The sequence below is a fragment of the Elephas maximus genome, chromosome 18 (genome assembly GCF_024166365.1).
Source record: "Elephas maximus indicus isolate mEleMax1 chromosome 18, mEleMax1 primary haplotype, whole genome shotgun sequence".
Taxonomy (NCBI): domain Eukaryota; kingdom Metazoa; phylum Chordata; class Mammalia; order Proboscidea; family Elephantidae; genus Elephas; species Elephas maximus.
The window spans coordinates 47,571,494-47,592,756 of NC_064836.1; the positions used below are offsets into that span (position 1 = coordinate 47,571,494).

The window sequence follows — 21,263 nt, forward strand, 5'->3', positions numbered from 1 at the left end:
AGTTCTGTCCAAGTCTGGATTAAAAAATGAAAGAAAAATATTTGTACTATTTCAAAATAACGATTAATATTTTCTCTTAATATAGAGAATTCTGAAAAATCAGCTCTTCAAAATTGTTCCTCAGAGCAAGTTGAATCTAGTTTGTTCCAAAGCCTTATACACAAAAAGTTCATGCAGCATTTTTGTGTAAATTTTTGTGAGTTGTCCACCAAGTGGCTAGGCTAAATTTAGATTCCATGTTACCTGGAGTTTTACTCAGTCCCAGGGAATTTTTTTTTTTTTTTTAACCTAAGACTCACAGCCAGCCAATGTATTGAGCTTTCATAGTTCCTCTTTCAATGAGAAGGTAGGGAATTAAGGTCCCTGGCTCTGTGCAGGGACTTTCATCTCACCTCTGTCACTTGGCATCATAGCTCCTGTTTCTGCATGGCAGTTGTCACGTCAGCCTCCATCTTTCTGCTACATCTAGTTCTCAAGTCCCTGGGGGATCTGGGCTTACTCCTTGCTATCTTCCAGACTTTAATTTCTTTTCCTTTTCTGGCCACTGATATTTCCCATTTCTTCTTTGAGCTTGTTTTTTTAAAAAAATGTAAAGATTACACTCAGGATTTCTATGTACTCATAGCAGTAAGGGGCTATTCTGTCACATCCCAGAGTGTCACAGCCAGAAATCACCTGAGCAAGTCTGAATCCTAACTTATTTAAGGTGAGGTAAAACAAAGTATTTTGTCTAGACCTAGGCAGTAACTTTAAAGTAAGAAGTGTCCCTTTATACCTCCTGTGTCAGAAGTTATTTACCCATGATGAAATCAAATCTAAAATCCATTATCTAAAAATAAATGAATAACCTTATTTGAGATCATTGGATTCCCTGGGTGTTGCAAACAGTTAGCACACTTGGCTGCTAACTGAAAAGTTGGAGGGTCCAGTCCATCCAGAGGCTCCTCTAAAGAAGTGCCTGGTGATCTAGCTATGAAAAATCAGCTATTGAAAATCCTATGGAGCATAGTTCTACTCTAACAACACGTGTGTCACCATGAGTCGGAGTTTACTCAGTGGCAACTGGTTAATAAGCATCAGGCACAAGACATTGTGTTACACTTGGCTAATTAATAGCTTCATTAACATCAAGCAGAGACAATTTTTTGCATAGAGATTTTCCCCAGGACTATTTCAGACATTACACTGTCTTTAAAAGGGGTGCACAGGTCTTGGGATAACTCACAGATAGTCAGACTTCCTCTATTGCTCTGACAATATTGAGAATAGGAGTGAGTTCAGCATCCTTGTCCATGAAAGATATAATTTATCATTTTCTAGCAGTAACATTTTAAATAAAAATTGTTATGAGCTAACCCTATATGGGACTATTTAACTTCACAGTAATTCCTAAACAGCCAGTGAAGTTGGGAATTATATATGTCAAGCAATTTATCTAAGACAAATAATTAGATAATTAAGGAACCATATCATATTTGCTTTAAATGTGCTATTGAAAAAAAAAATTGTTTAATTGATCTATATCCTGAAGGTTTTGGTTCGTGTATCAATTAGTACTCAGTAACTATTTGGCCAACTCTTCACCATGTCTGTGACTGACTGCCAGGCTTCTTCATTCCTTTTTTTTTTAGACTAATAGAAAATTGACGAACAAGAAGTAAAATATATTACCCATTTACCAAAAGAATGCTTCTCAATATTATTTGCATATGTAACATATGTGTACACTGCACGCGTGTATGTTGTTGTTGTCAGGTGCCGTCGAGTCAGTTCCGACTCATAGCGACCTGTGCACCACAGAATGAAACACCGCCCGGTCCTGCGCCATGCCTGCGTATCTACACAGGTATCAAAACAAAGTAAAAACAATGTGAACTGGGTTGTATATTTGTGTTTTGTAGCCTACTATTTTGTTCTCAATATGCTCGTTCTGGATAAAACAGTGAAGGATGGCTATATTACATTTAAATTACTGAATGAGTTTGGGATGACTGAAGACCCAAGGCTTTATAAGTAAGTACAATTTAGTTTTGTTCTTTTTTTTTTTTTTTTTTTTGCCATAAGCTAAATGTTTGCTTTCTTGAGCATCCACTTCAACAGATAATCCAAAGAGTGTAAATATTCTATCCAGAGGTTCTTAGAATGTTAGGGAAAAGACCTCAGATGTTATATTCTAATTCTTTCGTTTTATGGAGGAAGATACTGAATATAAAAAAAGAAAAAAAAAAAAGATTTATGGTACTAAATCAGTGACTAGGAGAGTTAAAGAGAAGAGAGAATTTTTTTTTTTCCTACCGACTGTAATTCCATTGGAGCCCTGGTGGTGCAGTGATTAAGAGCTTGGCTGCTAACTAAAAGGTCGGCAGTTTGAATCTACCAGCTGCTCCTTAGAAACCAGTTCTACTAAGCACTTCTACTCTGTCCTGTTGGGCCGCTAGGAGTTGGAATCGACTTGATGGCAATGGGTTTGGTAATTCCATTGTTCTCCCTGTTAAACCACCACCTTGCCTCTTAATTCTCTCAAATTTTCAGGTAAAGTCATATTCACAATGATGTGAGTAAATGTGGCTTCTGACAACAGAAGGACCTAATTTTAGTATTTCAGAGAACATTCGCAGCAACAAAGCCCCCAGACAAAAGGAGGTTTTCCTTCAATTTTCTATTTAATACTTTCTGTATGTTTGTATGAGTGCCTGTATGTATATCTGCATATACATATCTTAAAAGTTGTCTAATCATCTTAAAGAATATTCTCAGTTTGAGTTAATTAAATATACGTGTGTGTGTTTAATAAATTCTCAAGCTAGAAAATTTGTTTTCGCTTAAACAAAAGAATGACGTAAAAGTACGCACTACTCTGAAAATTGTGGTTTCCAGCTTGTGCTATACTTTTAGAAATTCATTAAATAATGAAAGTGTTTCCAAAAGGCTCAGAGGTACCATCTGTCTGGTGATTAAATAAAGATAAACTTTACTTTCTTGTTACTGGACTTACAATTTGGTTTAAGTTCTGACTGATTACTGATGACGTTGGAATTTCAGGAGGCACAGTCAGTATATTCAACATTTATTGCTGTCACAGTTTAGGTAGTTACAGTACCTACGCCGAGTAGATCTAATGTGTGATTGACCTTGTACCTAAGCATATAAACCCTGTTGCCGTAGAGTGGGTTCCAACTCATAGCGACCCTATAGGACAGAGTAGAACTGACTGATAGGGTTCCCAAGGCTGTAAATCTTTATAGAAGCAGACTGCCACATCTTTCCCCTGCAGAGCAATTGGTGAGTTCAAATCACTAGCCTTTAGTTAGCCACCAAGAGCTTTCACCACTGTGCCACCAGGCTCCTATAGTTATTCAGCTGTTAACGGTGAACCAGGAAAAAGTCTCTGGGTACTTATTTAGTTGTACATTAGCATCACAAACAATGGTAAAGATGTATTTAATTTCACATTATTATTATGAACCCTTAGTTAAAATATGAATCAACTTTAAAAAATAAAAAGTAGCCTTGGCTCATCATACATGCAGTTAGCTTAGCAGATAAATCTTTCAGTCCTTGGTGTCCATAAAGAAAATAATTAAAGTCATGTTGGCAAAAATATTGAAAACCTTTCTCTGTACTGAAATATCATAAGGACCATTTCATCACGGAGTGCATGGTCATCTTTAGAAATAATATTTTGGGTTACGTGGCAGGCCCATTTTTTTTTTATATAATTTTGAGATAAACATATTTTTTTATTTGCATTTCATAGATTTATTTTTCTTAAAGTTACTAAACATATTGCAGAGAATTTAATTTAGTAGTTGAGTGAAACTGGTAATGAGAGAGCACCAAATTTTTTTGACTCTGTTTTTTCAACTACCCTTTAGTCACCCTAAGAAGGTGTTCAAACAAATCAAACCAGAACTGCAATCCAAATTTTTCACTTTCATCGAGGCTTATCTTTTTATTAAGAGAAACTTTAAGTCCTTTTCATCTAATTTTGAGCACTGATTTATTATAATACTAAATAGTATTATTCCAGCCCGGGTGATGCATCCGTTAAGTGCTAGGTCCCTAACCAGCAGGTTGGTAGTTCGCACCCACCCAATGGTTCTGCAGCAGAAAGACCCGGTGACCTGCTTCTGTGAAAATTACAGCCAAGAAAATCCTGTGGGGCAGTTCTACTCTGTCATATGAGGTTGTTATGAGTCGAAATCAACTCAACAGCACTGAACAACAACAACAGTAGTATACGTATATAATACATAGAGATACGTATGTATGTGTGTGTGTATATACATATGTATGTACCTCTGGTGGCACGGTGGTTAAGAGGCACGGCTGCTAACCAAAAGGTTGGCAATTCTAATCCACCAGCCACTCCTTGGAAACCCTATGGGCCACTTCTACTCAGTCCTATAGGGTTGCTACTATGAGTCAGAGTCGACTGGACGGCAACAGGTGTACATACATATATATATGTAAATTAGGAGCCCTGGTGGTGCAGTTGTTAAGTTCTTGGCTGCTAACCAAAAGATTGGCAGTTTGAACCCACCCAGTGGCTCCATGGAAAAAGACGTGGCAGTCTGCTTCCATTAAGTTTGCAAGATTACAGCCTTGGAAAGTCATGGGGGAATTCCACTCTATCCTCTAGGGTCACTGTGGGTCAGAATCAACTTGATGGCAATGGGTTATATATATATAATTATATTTATATATATATAATCGTGTTATTTATTCTTAAGTTTTATAGTAGAAGAACACTTAAGGTACTGTGGGAGCACAGAGGGAGATGCAGAGTATCGGTCAGGGACAGTCAGGGAACAAGGAGACATGGGGATAGGGAAGGGCCTGAATTGAGGAATGGCACCCAGACTCCACTCCTAGAGCAGGAATTACAAACCTGTGCAGGTGGCGAAGAAACCATGAGTCTTGACTCACTTTACAAACATTCTGTTCTCTGTGAAACATCCTGAAATATCTTTGCATATTATTAAAAAATGTGAATTAGCACACTTCTCATGGAAAAAAAGATATGGGAACATTTACACACTGTAAATAATCTGTCCATTTAAGCCAGGCTAATGGCTTCTTTTTTTTTTTTTTTGAAGTTAATAAGTCTTTGCTACTCAATTTTTCACACTTTAGGATTTAAATTATCTTTCAGATGCCAGGGGAGTCAGGAAGTTTTAAATAAACTTATTTCCCTTTTGAAAACAGAAACAAAGTTTGCTTACTTTAGAAAATGTATAACATTATGGTAAAAAATGGGAACCATGTGTAATTATGCCATCCAGGCATATCCATCCACACTTACCATTTGGTTTATAATCGTTCATCCCCCTCCTCAGCCCCTCTTATTCCTCCTCCTCCTTCTTATGGAAGCTCCTGTGCACATACACAGAAGATGGACTTTCAGAGGCGTGATAACAGTCGTTGGGCCTAGCTCCCCACAAAAGCTGAGAGAAATCAAAGAGAGAGCAGATCTAGGACATACATGGGGTTACAGGGTTGCTGGGTGCACCATGAGTTGCTCTTCAAGTGGTCCAAGTACATGTGTTTGTGTATGTGTGTGTATGGTATGTGCTTGTGATTGTCATCTTTGCTCAAGCAGGTTGTTGTTGTTATTCAAAATAGAAAATTATTTCAACTGATTTTTTATTTTTGTCTTTGCCTTTTTTTTTTTTTTTTGACTGTGCTTCTCCCTTAGTTTCATCTAGTGAAAGGAAATATGGTGAGTAGGTAGTAGGTAGAAGTTTTGCATTTGAGTCAAGCAGGCCCAAGTTGGCTGTACTGACTTCCAGGCCCCACATTTCTGGCCCTTACATACCGTACCCATACTTGTTGCCGTCGAATCAATTCTGACACATAGCAGACAAAGTTGAACTGCCCCATAGGGTTTCCAAGGAGAGCCTGGTGGATTTGAAATGCTGAATTTTTGGTTAGCAGCTGTACCTCTTAACCACTACGCCACCAGGGTTTAGGGATGGGGAATGAAGCAAAGTGGTGAAGGTGTTGACCAAGCTGAGTTTACATTCTAGCTCTGCATTCTCTAGCTGTATAACCTTGGGAAGGGCTCTTGCATGCTGTAATCCTCAGTTTTCCCATTTGTAAAATGGCAGCATTAATAGTATCCACTACTATTGTTGAGATAATTAAATGAGGTCAAGTATGTGAAGCTTGACCTGCTCAAGAAATTACACTTATTAAATATTACCTTTATCTTTTCTTTTGAATTTGAAGGTTTTGTAAGTTATGTTTTAGGACACAAATATTTGATAAAGTGGTACAGAACAAAAATAACCATTATTTGAGTGCCTAGTCTATGCAAGGAACTATGCTAGTTTTTTAATCTAAAAAAGAAGCACAAGGGCACTTCTCTAACCTTAGGCAAATGTATAATCATCTAGTCTGGAAGGCAAGATGCCTCAAATATTTTTCCCAAAAAGCATTCCCAAAGTATTTCAACATAAAAATGCATATATTATTACTATTTTGCTTTAAAATATTTTAATGAATTTTGTAATGGACAGGCCTTCCCCGCATGTGATTGGTTTCTCTGTTTATTATGCATTAAGAGTATGCTGATTTTCAAATTAAAATTATGTTTTCTAATTTTAATATGTTTAATATATCATATTTTCTGTTTAGAGAGAGTGAATCACTTTCTAATGGTCAAGAAGTTAAGATTCTTGCTCAGTTTTATAACAACGTTGCAAATATTTCAAGCATTAGTTTGACATATTTTCAGAGCTCGAATCTGCAGTGTCCCGCGTGTGAATACAGGATTCAGCGTCTCATGTTAAAATCACTTACATACCCAGAAAGGTAAGGAAACAAAATTGTGGTTTTAAGTGCTTTCTTTCAAACTTGAAAATGTTGGCTTGCTAAAGAATGGTTTAAGTTCTTCTCGTTTAATGCAATATCTATTTATTGCACATTTTAGAATATTTATTACATAAATATTAGAATATCAGAAACTTACAAAAAGTATTCCACCTTCCCATATTTATATATTTGATTTGTCAGTTGCATTTCTATAAATCTCAGACATAGTAAATAATAATTTACCACAGAATAAAAATAATAAATGATAATGATAAGAATATGCATTTAGACAAGGTATATACCAACAGAGAAAAGTTGGGAAATTTCTTTTAAGTATCTAACTCTTGTTATGGTCATATGTAGTCATTCAAAGCTCAATAAGTAAAGAAGATGTCAACAAATATATAGGGGTAATTTTATTGTCCTTGGCCCTTCCTTGAGATACTCATGAAAATACCAAATAGATGGGCATTTCAACAGAAATAGAAGCAATGTCACCTACCAAACTATCAGTGAGAGAGAGGAGAGTCATGTCTAGAAGGACTACAGATGTGACGATTTTCAATCTCCAACCAATCTCTATATCTATTACTTAAAGTTCCTAAGTCTCCACTAAACATAAATATGGAAATTGTACCTATAGTTGTCCAAAAGATAGGTTCTAATGAGGCCAGGCCAGGGTTGTTTACCATCGTATTCCCCTTGTTTCCCCAATAGTATCTCTCTTTGAACAGAAGGAAGGAAGGTAGGAACAGCGAAGTCTAGATGATGTAGTTTTATTCCCTCTGCTTTTTGCATTTAGGTTTCAGGGATTCATTTTGTCAAGGAAAAAAGTCTTTTCCTCGGTACTGTAACTGTAAAGAGGGACAGATTATTTTCTCCTCAGTCTAGAAGAGGCACACAATGTAATTCTCAGCCAGAAACTAGAAACCTATCAAGCACCATGTCCTTCTCCAGGGACTGGTCCCTCCTGATAGCATGTCCAAAGTACTTGAAGTCTCACCATCCTAGCTTCCAAGCAGCACGCTGGCCATATTTCTTCCAAGACAAACTTGTTCAGTCTTCTGGCAGTCCAAGGTATATTCAATATTCTTCATCAACACCATAACTCAAAGGCGTAAATTCTTCTTCGGTCTTCCTTATTCGTTGTCCAGTTTTCACATGCATGTGAGGTGATTGAAAATATCATGGTTTGGGTCAGGCATGCCTTAGTCCTCTAAGTGGTGTCTTTGCTTTTTAACCCTTTAAAGAGGTCTTCTGCAGCAGATTTGCCTAATGTAACATGTCATTTCAGTTCTTGACTGCTGTTTCCTTGGGCATTGATCGTAGATCCAATTAAAACCAAATTCTTGACCACTTGAATATTTTCTCCATTTATCATGATGTTGTTTATTGGCCCAGTGAGGATTTTTGTTTTATGTTACAGTGTAATCCATATTGAAAGCTGTAGTCTTTGATCTTCATCAGTAAGTGCTTTAAGTTTTCTTAGCTTTCAACAAACAAGGTTGTGTCATCTGCATATCACAGGTTGTTAATGAGTCTTCCTCCTATCCTGATGCTGAGTTCTTCTTCATATAGTCCAGTTTCTCGGATGATTTGCTCAGCATACAGATTGAATAAGCATGGGGAAAGGATACAACCCTGATGCACACCTTTCCTGATTTTAAACCATGCTCTATCCCCTAGTTCTGTTGGAATGACTGCCTCTTGGTCCATGTACAGGTTCTGCATGAGCACAATTAAGTGTCCTGGAATTTCCATTCTTTGCAATGTTATCCATAATTTGTTATGTTCCACAAAGCTGAATGCCTTTGCATAGTCAAACCAAAGGTAAACATCTTTCTGGCATTCTTTGCTTTTAGCCAAGATTCATCTGACATCAGCAGTGATATCCCTTGTTCCCTTTTCTGAACGCTGCTTGAATTTCTGGAAGTTCCCTGTTGATGTACTGCTGCAACCATGTTTTAATTATTTGCAACAAAATTTTACTTACGTGTGACATTAATGATTTTTTTTGATAATTTCTACTTACTATTGGATCACCTTTCTTTGGAATGGGTGCAAATATGGATCTCTTCCAGTCAGTTTGCCAGGTAGGTGTCTTCCAAATTTCTTGGCATAGACAAGTGAGCACTTCCAGAGTTTCAGCCATTTGTTGAAACATCTCAATTGGTATTCTGTCAATTCCTAAAGCCTTATTTTTCGCCAGTGCCTTCAGTGCAGCTTGGATTTCTTCTTTCATTACCAACAGTTCTTGACCATTTGCTACCTCTTCAGATGGTTGAACATTGACCTGTTGTTTTTGATAGTGATTCTGTGCATTCCTTCTATCTTCTTTTGAGGCTCCCTGCTTTATTCAATATTTTGCCTATAGAATCCTTCAGTATAGCAACTCGAGACTTGAATGGTTTCTTCAGTTCTTTCAGCTTGAGAAATGCTGAGCACGTTCTTGCCTTTAGGTTTTCTAACTTCAGATCTTTGCACATTTCATTGTAATAGTTTACTTTGTCTTCTCATGCCGCCTTTAGAAACCTTCTGTTCAGCTCTTTTACTTCATCATTTCTTTCATTCACTTTAGCTACTCTTCATTCAAGTACAAGTTTCAGAGACCATTCTGACATCCATTTTGGTCTTTTCTTTCTTTCCTGTCTTTAATGAACTTTTGCTTTCTTCATGTATGACATCCTTGATGTCATCCCACAACTTGTCTGGCCTTCAGTCCTTAGCATTTGATGTGTCAAATCTACTCTTGGGATGGTCCCTAAATTCAGGTGGGCTGTACTCAAGGTTGTACTTGGCTCTCGTAGGCTTTTTAAAATTTTCTTCAGCTTCCACTTGAACTTGCATATTAGCAATGGATGGTTTGTTCTGCTTTTGGCCCCTGGCCTTGTTCTGACTGATGATATTGAGCTTCTCCATTGTCTCTTTCTAGAAGATATAGTCAGTGTGATTCCTGTCTATTCCATCTGGCAATGTCTATGTGTATAGTTGCCATTTACATTGTTGAAAAAAGGTATTTCCAAGGAATAAGTCATTGGTCTTGCAAAATTCCATCATGTGATCTCGTTTCTGTCACCAAGACCATATTTTCCAACTACTGATCCTTCTTCTTTGTTTCCAGCCTTTGCATTCCAATCAGCAGTAATTATCGATGCATTTTGATTGCATGTTTGATCAATTTCATACTGCAGAAGCTCATAAAAAATATTTAATTTCTTCATATTTGGCATTACCGGTTTGTGCATAAATTTGAATAATAGTTGTATGAATATTATTCTATCACTGACAGCACTGCACTTCAGGGTTGATCTTGAAATACTCATTTTGACAATGAATGTGATACCATTCCTCTTCAATTTATCATTCCTGGCATAGTAGACCATGTAATTGTCTGATTCATAATGACTCATACCAGTCCCTTTCAGCTCACTAATGCCTAGGATATTAATTTTTATGCATTCTATTTCATTTTTGATGACTTCCAACTTTCCTAGATTCAAACTTCATGCATTCCATGTTCCTATCATTAATGGATGTTTGCAGCTGTTCTCATTTTGAGTCATGCCACATCAGCAAATGAAGGCCCCGAGAGCTTTACTCCATCTGCAACATTAAGGTCGACTCCACTTTGTGGAGGAAGCCCTTCTCCAGTCGTATTCTGAGTACGTTCCGACCTGAGGGGCTCATCTTCTGGCATTATAGCAGACAATGTTTTTCCCATAGTTATACTTATTGTTCTACATGACTGTAATGTAAATTTTGCCTGGTAATACAATGTAGGCTTGAACACTGAAGTATCTTCTCAAATAATTTATTCCAAGGTATGATAGAGGGCTTATGTGTAAATTATTTAGATTTATTGCTTTTTTTTTTAAATTAATTATTTACATTTAAAACTTTGTAGCTTTCTCCTACTTACTTCATGTAAACTTCTCTGAGTATTTAGTATTGCATTTAGTTCAATAGTTTCAAGATCCTTTTGAAAATATTGTACATGATGCTTAAATTTAATGTGGCAAGTATATGGTTCAGAACAGCTAAAAAGCTGTCTTTAATTTAGAGAATTACCTCAGAAAACCAATTTACAGTTATATTATTTGTGCTGAAATCTTCAGCATTTCATTGTCTTTTAAACTGCATGACTAAAAGGCCAAAAATACTTTGGCAGAAGGTGGGGATTGGTACCCCAGAACTCTGAAAGGTGTTTAAAAATAACAGTTTTTGCAAAACTACTTTGCATTTACAATGTTTGTTCATCCATCCTGAAATTTGTCCTCCACCCTCACTATCTACTATCCATTTTTTTTTTTTTTCGGCGGGCGGGCGGGGGGGGCCCTGAAATGAAGTTATCCAGGTCCAGTGTAACATTGAGAGCCAATACAGATCAGGAACAACAAAGAGTGTCAATAGTGTGGGTAGCGTGTGTGTGTTTCTGATTATAGTGAAAGCTATGTTTCTTCGTATAAGAAGAATGGAGTGGTTTTAGGATGATCAGAAATGAGCTTTTCTTCTATACACCATTAGTCATTACTGAGCAAAAAAGTTATCATGCCAAGATATTTTAAAAATTCAATATTTTAATTATATTAAGACAAGATTTTTAATTTATATTTTATTTCTGAAAATGTTTTAAGTAATTTTTTCTGTAGTTACTTTATGTTACATGGAATTTTTTTTAAATGTTTGATATTTACAGTAAGTGATTCTCTTTTTAATTTGCCTAAAAGTTTTTGTGACATAAGTCTAGGTAGTAATTGTATAATTGCATAGTGTAATCAAGAATTTCCAGGTTGTAATTATGAAAATGACAGCACATATATTTCCTCTATGCTGTGAGACATAATTATAGTAATTACATAAATACCCAATAATCAATAAAAATCTCAACAAATTTTGAAAAAAGTACATTACAAATATGTATAAATGTATTTTACAATCAATCCTTTTTGTTCATAAAATGCCTGCTTTTCTTTCTCTATTTGTCTTATAATTTGCTCCATATTTTTTCAGTGCAAAATATGTATATAAAGTATATATTTGACTTGTGCTAGATGCTCATTTCATATCCTTCCCATTCTTCTTCCCTTTCCTTACTGGCCTCCCATTTAACTTTCCTTACTCTACCTTTTATTTATAAATACAAAGCTCAAGCAACAGATTGACCAAGTCAGTAATTATGTGAAATGGATTCAGCCATGTTGCTGAAATAATTCATCAATAAAATGCTTTACGTATAATACTTCTGTGAAACTACAAGTTCCATTCTTAACCATGTAAATACTCCTGTCTTCTTGCAAACATTTCATTCATCACTACTTTCTAAACTTCTTTTCCAAACTCCTCACCCACTTCTTCTATCACACTCCCCACTCTAAAAACTGCAGTGATCAGTATGCTCACCCATGAGGGTCATTTAGAACATAACACTCTGAGCAGAGTTGACTAATAAGTTTAGAAAAAGGAATTTGTATTGATTACAATTCCATCTTATAAGATGAAATTTATCTTTTGAGTTCTTTGCCCCCAACTCGATTTAATATTCTCAGGACACTAGTACATAAAGAAAAAAAATTTAAATTTTTTACAAGATATATGCTTTGGATGATCCAAATGATAAACCAGGGGTATATGCCTTTATGACTTTGAACACTTGGGCATTAAGGTAAGAACACTGAGAATTTTTATATTGGTGAATTGCTTTCTACATGAATAATCAAATTTGTTTAGCATCTACTACATTCCAGGCACTATTTTTGCAGTCCTTGCAATAACTCTATGAGGTAGCTATTTTCTCTTCTCATTGTACAGAAACAAACACGGGGTGGTAAATAACATGAGTAAGATTATTCAGCTAAAAAGTGCCTTTGCAGTGATTCCAAAGCAAATCTTCTTTAGTCCAATATCTATGATCTTGGGAATTTTAATTTGTTGTTTTTTTTTTTTAGTTGCTGTTATTTTTACAGGAACAAACATTCACTCACTAATTAATATAGTCAGACATTCCCATTGTTGAACATTTGGAAAGTTTAATTCATATATAACCCTACAATTAAAAAAAGCAACTGTTAATATTTTGTAGCACTTACTTATAATCACATGTGTTACAATTGAATCATGCATTTAACTATAAACACTGTAGTATAAGCAGAGTCTCTGTGTATAGCCAGGCCAACTATGCATTGTAATAGCTCCAAGGGTCACATCACACATAGATAACAATGTGTATGTAATCTACCTGGAGCTGTGCAACACCCAGGTCCTGATTATAAGCATTTTTTTCTTTTTTAAATTTCTAACTGTAAGTTAATGGCTGCATTATATAATCTCTACGTGCAATAAAGTGGCCTGTGAAATATTTAACTTAATTATTGCTCTATTATTACACACCTAGCTTTCCCCCAGTGTCTGGTTATCATAAAGAGTATCGCAGTGAATATGTATGCATGAATATTTATCTGCATTTTAAGTAATTTTCTTGTTATATATTGATATAAGGGATGTTAAGCAAGGAGAATATTTTCAGATTTCCCACCTCACCAGATGTTGTTCATTCTTTGATCCAGAATGTTGGGGAGCCTCCTGACAGACAGTCATTACTTCCTCCAGACATTTTCCTTTTTATGTCATTTAATATAGGGGGAAGGAAAAGGGAAAAACAAACCAATGGCGTTGGTTGTTATATTTAACTCACTATCCTAATTATGTCCTCTCCATAGACTAATGTTACATACAGCTTATTCATAGCTTAAGTAAGAAATGTTGTGTATGACATCGAGTTGCTAATGTTGTGTATGACATCAAGTCGCTTATGACTCATAGCAACTCTATAAAACAGAGTAAAACTGTCCAATAGGGTTTCCAAGGCTGTAATCCTCACGGGAGAAAATCACCAGGTCTTTTCTCCCATGGAGTCTCTGGTGAATTCGAAACACTGACCTTTAGGTTACCAGCTGAGGGCTTAGCCATAGCGCCACCAGGGCTCCTTAGGTAAGAAATAGGGTGAAGTTTTTGAGGTATTCTACAGAGCAAAACATAAGAAATTGCATAATTTTATTTTTTATGTGAAATCTAAACAGTGGGTAGACTATGAAAACTACTACAGTTATAAAATGTGGATGCCTTTATTTCTAGTCAAGGGAAAAAAAAAACCCTAATGTAAGTTTTTTGGATATTTAGCAAAGTCCTTACCATAACTGGCTTCGGGTTCTAACAGATGCCTACATAAAATGTATGCTTTAAGCTTATTTACCTAGATAATTGGTTTAACAATCTAGTTGCTTTGCCTATTTAGATCTGCCCATACAGATAATGTGAAATTAATGAAAATTATCACTGCCAAATCATTGGGAGTGTGAGCTATAAAAATGTGATGCCTTATGGTCCACATCAAACTCTGTAAGCACTGAGCGACTAATTATCTCTCTATACAAACTGTGACAGAAACTAAACATAGCTCTCCTTCAGGCATTTCCAGTAGAGGAGGCCTTTACAACTTAAAGGCTGAGGAGGATCTCCATGAGGAAGGTAACCTGGGATGAATTTTTAAGTACGGTTGGACTAAAAGTACTTTTCAAAAATGAGCCCATCCAATGGGAAGGAATAGGTTAGCAGCCAAGGGTTTAGCTGCTGTGCCATCAGGGCTCCTTAAGTAAGAAATAGGGTGAAGTTATTTAGATATGCTACAGAGCAAAACCTAAGAAATAACATCATTTTATTTTTTATGTGATAAAAGATGGTAGGGCACCTGGATTCCCACAAACAAAAGAATGAACCTGGACTCGTATCTCAAACCATTTTTAAAAACTATCTGAAAATGAATTGAACATCTAAATTTAAGAACTAAAATTATAAAAGTCTTAGAAGAAAACATTAGCTTTTAACAATATATTCTTAGATACAACACCAAAAACATGCATAAAAAAAAAAAGACAAAATAAATAAATGGGACTACATAAAAATTTTTTTTAAAAAGTTCATTAAAAGACTTTATTAACAAAGTAAAGAAATAACTTATAAATTAGGAGAAGAATTTGGGGAACCATATATCTAATAAAAGTTTAACATCCAAAATATCTAAAGAACTCCTACAACTTAACAACAGTTGAACAACCCAATCAAAAAATGAGCAAAGAACTTTGATAGACATTTCACCAAAGAAGAAATACAAATGGCTAGCAAACACATGAGAAGATGCTCAGTGTCATTAGCTATTAAACAAACAAAGGAAAACAAAACCATTGCCACCGAGTCGATTCCGACTCGTAGTAACCCTATAGGACAGAGTGGAACTGCCCTGCAGAGTTTCCAAGGACTGCCTGGTGGATTCCAACTGCCGAAGTTTTGGGTAGCAGCCGTAGCCCTTAACCACTAGCCACCAGGGTTTCCTTAGGGAAACGTAAATAAAAATCCAAACGAGATGTCACTTCACCCACACTAAGATGGCTGTGATTAAAAAAATGGAAAACAACAGGTGTTCACCAGGATGTGGAGAAATTGGAACACTAATCCATTGTTGGTGGGATTGTAAAATGGTACAGCTTCTTTGGAAGACAGTTTGGTGGTTCCTCAAAGAGTTAAACATAGGATTACCATGTAATACAGCAATTTCATTCTTGGGTATATAACCAAACGGACTGAAAGCAGGACTGCCCCCCGAAAATTATATACCATTGTTCATTGCAACACTGTTCACAATAGCCAAAATGTGAAAAGAAAGTAAATGCCCATCAAGGAAGGAAGGGATAAACAAAATGTGGTCCATACATCCAGCCGAATATTGCTCAGCCATAATGGGAAACGAAGTCTTGATACAGGCTCCAATATGGATGTGCCATGAAAACATAATGATGAGTGAAATAAATCAGTCACAAAAGGACAAAAAGTATCTGATCCTATTTATACAAAATATCTAGACTAGGCAAGTGAATAGAAACCAAAGTTTACTACTGGTTATCAGGGGCAGGTGGTAGGGATGGCAAAAGGGGGGGCTCATTGCTTATGTGACACTGAGCTTTTGTTAAGGGTGATGGCAAAATCTGAAAATGGATAATGATAATAAAGTTGGGCAATTATAGGGCTCACCAAGTTTGTTTCCCATCTCTGTGTTCACCATCATTCAATACCTGATGTCAAGTGTCTTGCAGACTATTTTTTTTCATTTATTTTATTTATTTCTTTTTTCCAGGTAGGAGGGTAAATCTAATACTTGTTACTTTTTGGGGGGGCAGAAGTGAACCTTGCTCTATGTAACCTTTTCAAAGAATGCTACTTGCATAGATGTGGTGATATAAGTTGTGCAAATGCCTTGGAGAGCACAAAGTAATTTTTATTTTTCAAATAAGGAAGCACATGTATCACTCATAATTTGGTATAACACATGAGTTAAAATGTAAATCAAAATTTTGATTATATTTGAATTTTAAAGAGATTTTATTACTGGATTTTGTCTATTATTTTTTATTCAATGCATACTTTGTCAATGGAATGTATTCCTTTTTGCTAATTTGCAATAAGCAGAGCATTAAAATGCAATATTCCATTTTTGAAGATAAAAATAAACAGATAACATTTTTCTTCTGAAGACAGTTCAAAAGTGTAGTGTTTAAAAATTTGATTTTTTTTTTATGGCCCAACAAGAAGAGACTACTGATAACATAGAATACAAAGACGTCCACTTTAGAGTCATAGCAGTGGAACTAGAGGGCTTTTCACAAAGTAAAAGAAAGAAAAATAATTATCGTCATGTGTTTTAGTGAAATTTAAGATTGGTAGCCCTTTTGAACCTGCTTAGCTGTTTTATAATGCTTGCAGGTTTTGAAAAATGTGAAATAAATAAGAAAAACTATCGATGCATGTACTATATTACTGATTGAATTATGATGTTGGCAAAGAATGTTGAACGTACTGTGGACTGCCAGAAGAACAAACAAATCTGTCTTGGAAGAGGTATAACCAGAGTGCTCCATGGAAGCAAGGATGATGAGACTTCACATCACAGACTTTTGATATGTTACCAGGAGGGACCAGTACTTGGAGAAGGACGTCATGCTTGGTAAAGCAGAGGGTCAGGAAAAAAGAGGAAGACCCTCAACAACATGGACTGGCACAGTGGCTATAACAATGGGCTCAAGCATAACGATTGTGAGGGTGGCACAGGACCAGGCAATGTTTCGTTCTGTTGTACATAGGATCGCTATGAGTGGGAACTGACTCCAGGACATCTAACAACAACAACAACAACAAAAACTGATTGAAATTATTTCAGTGGTAATAGAATCAAGGGCTTTTATTCTATTGTAGAAAAGAAACATAACACACTTACATGGATAATAAATTACAAATATGAGCACAGGACACTTGAAGGTTAAGGTAATTTATCTACTAAGAAGCCTAATGACACACTGGCCTTCTAAGACACTATAACACTGTAAAAATAGGATCGATCAGGTAGATCAAAAGCATTGAAGGCACAGTCAGTGAACAAGGATGTCATAGAAGGGTAAATAGAGAATCAAAACAAGTATATATGCATTTATTTGAGGAATGCTACAGCCTTTCCTCCACTTACTTCTTAGTATTGGAGAAATGCTGATGTCTGATATTCTTAAATTATATGTAGTTATTCTAAAGATATTGTTGTTATTAGGTGCCATTGAGTCAGTTCCGACTCATAGCGACCCTATGTACAACAGAACGAAACACCGCTTGGTCCTATGTCATTCCCACAATCATTGTTATGCTTGAGCCCATTGTTACAGTCACAGTGTCAGTCCATCTCGTTGAGGATTTTTCTCTTTTTTGCTGACCCTCTTACCAGGCATGGTGTCCTTCTCCTGAGACTGATCCCTCCTGATAACATGTCCAAAGTATTTGAGACGTAGTCTCGCCATCCTTGCTTCTAAAGAGCATTCTGGCTATACTTCTTACAAGACAGATTTGTTCATTCTTTTGGCAGTTCGTGGTATGTTCAATATTCTTCACCAACACCATAATTCAAAGGTGTCAATTCTTCTTTGGTTTTCCTTATTCATTGTCCAGCTTTCACATGCATATGTGATGATTGAAAACACCGTGGCTTGGGTCAGGCGCATCTTAGTCTTCAAAGAGACATCTTTGCTTCTTAATACTTTAAAGAGGTCTTTTTGCAGCAGATTTGCCCAAAGCAATGCGTCATTTGATTTCTTGACTGCTGCTTTCATGGGTGCTGACCGTGGATCCAAGTAAAATGAAATTCTTGACAACGTCAACCTTTTTTCGTTTTTCATGAGGTTGTTTATTGGTCCAGTTGTAAGGCTTTTTGTTTTCTTTATGTTGAGGTGTAATCCACACTGAAGGCTGTAGTCTTAGACCTTCATCAGTAAATGCTTCAAGTCCTCTTCAGTTTCAGCAAGCAAGGTTGTGTCATCTGCATATTGCAGGTTGTTAACGAGTCTTCCTCCAAACCTGATGCCACATTCTTCTTTATATAGTCCAGCTTGTTGGATTATTTGCTCAGCATACAGATTGAATAGGTATAGAGAAAGGATACAACCCTGATGCACACCTTTCTTGACTTTAAACCGTGCGGTATCCCCTTGTTCTGTCTGAAAGATTGCCTTGGATCTATGTACAGGCTCCTCGCGAGCACAGTTGAGTTCTGGAATTCTAAAAATAGGTATACAAATTCTGATCTCTGATTAAAAAAAAAAAACTTTTGCCAACTTACAGAAATTCCATTAAGATTTAAGCACTATGTTTACCGCCATAGTGTAATTAAAATTCCTAGCTGTGCGTAATTTCGAAGGAAATATTCTGTAGTGACCTCTACCAGCTCTTATGATGAAAAAAATAAATGTCTGTATTTTGTTAATTTTAAACACATTAGCAGATATAGAAAATTGATTCATTTAGAAATTGAATGATTTTAATCTAGAAATGCTGTTGACAAGGGAAAGATTAGTCCAAAGGACTAATGGATGGCAAGTACCACAGCTGAAAAAAAAATAGAAATGCTGCGGAATATTTTAAAAACTTGTTCAATTTATTCTTAACAGAGCCATAAGTAGACTGGGAACAATGTATCTGTTGGACTAGAGCAATGCATATGTCAAATAAAGGGGTGAGCTGATAGCCTGTGCAATTTTTTTTTAAACTAAATTACTATTACTGACAGAAAATGTCCATGTGTTACTACCATTTTTCCCTTTTGCTCCTTTCCCTGTCAGTCTGCCCATGGGGTTTCCTAGGCTGCAGTCTTTACTGGAGCAGATCGTCAGGTCTTTTCCTTCGCAGAATGACTGGTGGGTTTGAACCGCTTACCTTTTGGTTAGCAGCCCAGAGCATAACCATTGCAACACCAGGGTTCCTTTCCAGACCTTAATAGGGAGATAAATAAATAGTTACAATAAACAAGATGTCTAATTCACCCAAGTGACTTGACTTCTCAGAAATCTTCAAATACTAAGTACACAATCTCTTCAAGGTGTAAAACATTTGAAACCTGATGCCATTGGGTTGGTTCCTATTCATACCAATGCTATAGGACAGGATTGCCAAGGCTTTAAATCTTCACAGGAGCGAATTGCCACAATTTTCTCCTGCAGAGTGGCTAGTGTGTTTGAACCACCAACCTTTTGGTTCGCAGGGGAGCACTTTAACCACTGCACCACCAGGGCTCCAATAAATCATTTTAGACATTCCTATTTCCATTTTATCACGTAGCAAAATGTTGCACCTGACCCAAACCATGTTATTTTCAATCACCTCATATGCGTGTGAAAACTAGACAATGAATAAGGAAGACCAAAGAATTATCAATGTGTTTGAATTATGGTGTTGGTGAAGAATAGTGGATGTACCATGGACTGCCAGAAGTACAGCCAGAATGCTTCTTAAAAGCAAGGATGGCGAGACTTCATCTCATGTACTTGGAACATGTTATAAGGAGAGACCAGTTCCTAGAGAGGGACATCATGCCTGGTAAAGTAGAGGGTCAGAGACAAAGAGGAAGACCCTCAACAAGGTGAGCTGACACAGTGGCTGTAACAATGGGCTCAAGCATAACCACACTTGTGAGGATGGCCTAGGGCTGGGCAGTGTTTTGTTCTGTTGCACATAGGGTCACTAAGAGTTGTAACCCGTTCTAAGGCACCTAACAACAACAGGTAGCAAAAGAAGGTTGAGTAAATCACTTTGACAGAAGTTGTCCATGTAACTCACCCCAAGTCTTCCATGATGGGTATCAAGATAGAAGGAGTCATCTGATTAGTAAGAGTTGAGTTCGGGTTTCAGCTTTTTCAATATTAAACTGTATCTCCCATATGACGTAAGTGTTCCAGTGAAGCAAGGTGAAGCACAACATTTTTTGTTTCTCAGAAGCATTGAGTCTACATCATTACTAAAAAACTACACAGCAAAATAAGACCGACTTGAAACAATCCTAGAGGTTTGTTCCGACTCCCTGCCTGTGGAGAACTAGCTAGACACAGGCGTGGCCTATACGAGAATGAAATACATTTTCCTGTTTTACTAATAGTTATTTTTCTCTTTCTTTTTCTCCTTCACAGAGCACCGCTTTGCAGGTATAATTTTGTACTTAAAGAAAGTGAAGAAGTAATTTTCAATCTAGGCACATGTACATCAAAGGAAATGTAACTAAAATGCTTCCTTCCATCAAATGAGAGAACTGGATTTGTTTGTGAATTAAAGGATTTGTAAAGGGAACAATGCAGTCGTTCTTTCTTTTAGAATGCATCATTAACTCTGGGATTTAGGTGTTTCTACTTCTTGAATACAATTTTAGGAGAATATAGAAAATAAAAATGTATAGGGTAAACCATTCTGAATATACTTTAAAAGCTGTTTATATTTTTACTTTTTTTTTTAATTGTAAATTTGTCATTTGGAGAAATCACTTGGATTAATGTAAACTTCATAGACCAAAATACCAATGTCAGTTGCCTTTTATACACCTTCTGTTTCAGTATCTTGGTATTTTTATAAGTGCTTCGTAAACGAACGCTTTGTTTCTATGGAGCTTGAGAACCTAAGGGTACATGATGCTTAAGGTCAAATCCTGGCCCCGCCACTTACTAATGACTGGTTCTGGGTAAACAAATTTACTTCCCCATGTCACAGTTGCCTAAAGAGATTTTGTTAAGATTGATTTCAGTAAAGCTCTTTGAATAACGTCTGGGCAGAGTGATAGTACTAAAAATAGCAATAGCTAACACTCCTGTGAGGATAGCGCAAGACCGGGAATTGTTTAGTTTTATTGTACATGGGGTCTCTGTGATTTGGAACTAAATAAAAAAAGCTAGCAACAATAACAACATTTATAGACATCATTGTATGCCTGGCACGGTTAAAATACCTGTACACTCTAACCTACTTAATCCTTCCGAAAAGTTTTTGAGATAGGCATTATTATCTCCACTGGTGAGGAAACTCAAAGAGTTTCTCACTGACTT

General features: G+C 36.3%; 1 protein-coding gene across 1 annotated transcript in view; it reads left to right on the plus strand.

Moving 5' to 3' along the window:
* Positions 1–20,448, plus strand: part of LIPI (lipase I) — a 65,422-nt gene extending 44,974 nt beyond the window's left edge. Inside the window, exons 8-10 of the mRNA XM_049857859.1 lie at positions 1,902–2,013; positions 6,640–6,816; positions 20,361–20,448. Coding sequence (XP_049713816.1) covers positions 1,902–2,013; positions 6,640–6,816; positions 20,361–20,448 — 377 coding nt within the window. The remainder of the gene's footprint in view (positions 1–1,901; positions 2,014–6,639; positions 6,817–20,360) is intronic.
* Positions 20,449–21,263: the final 815 nt, after the last annotated feature.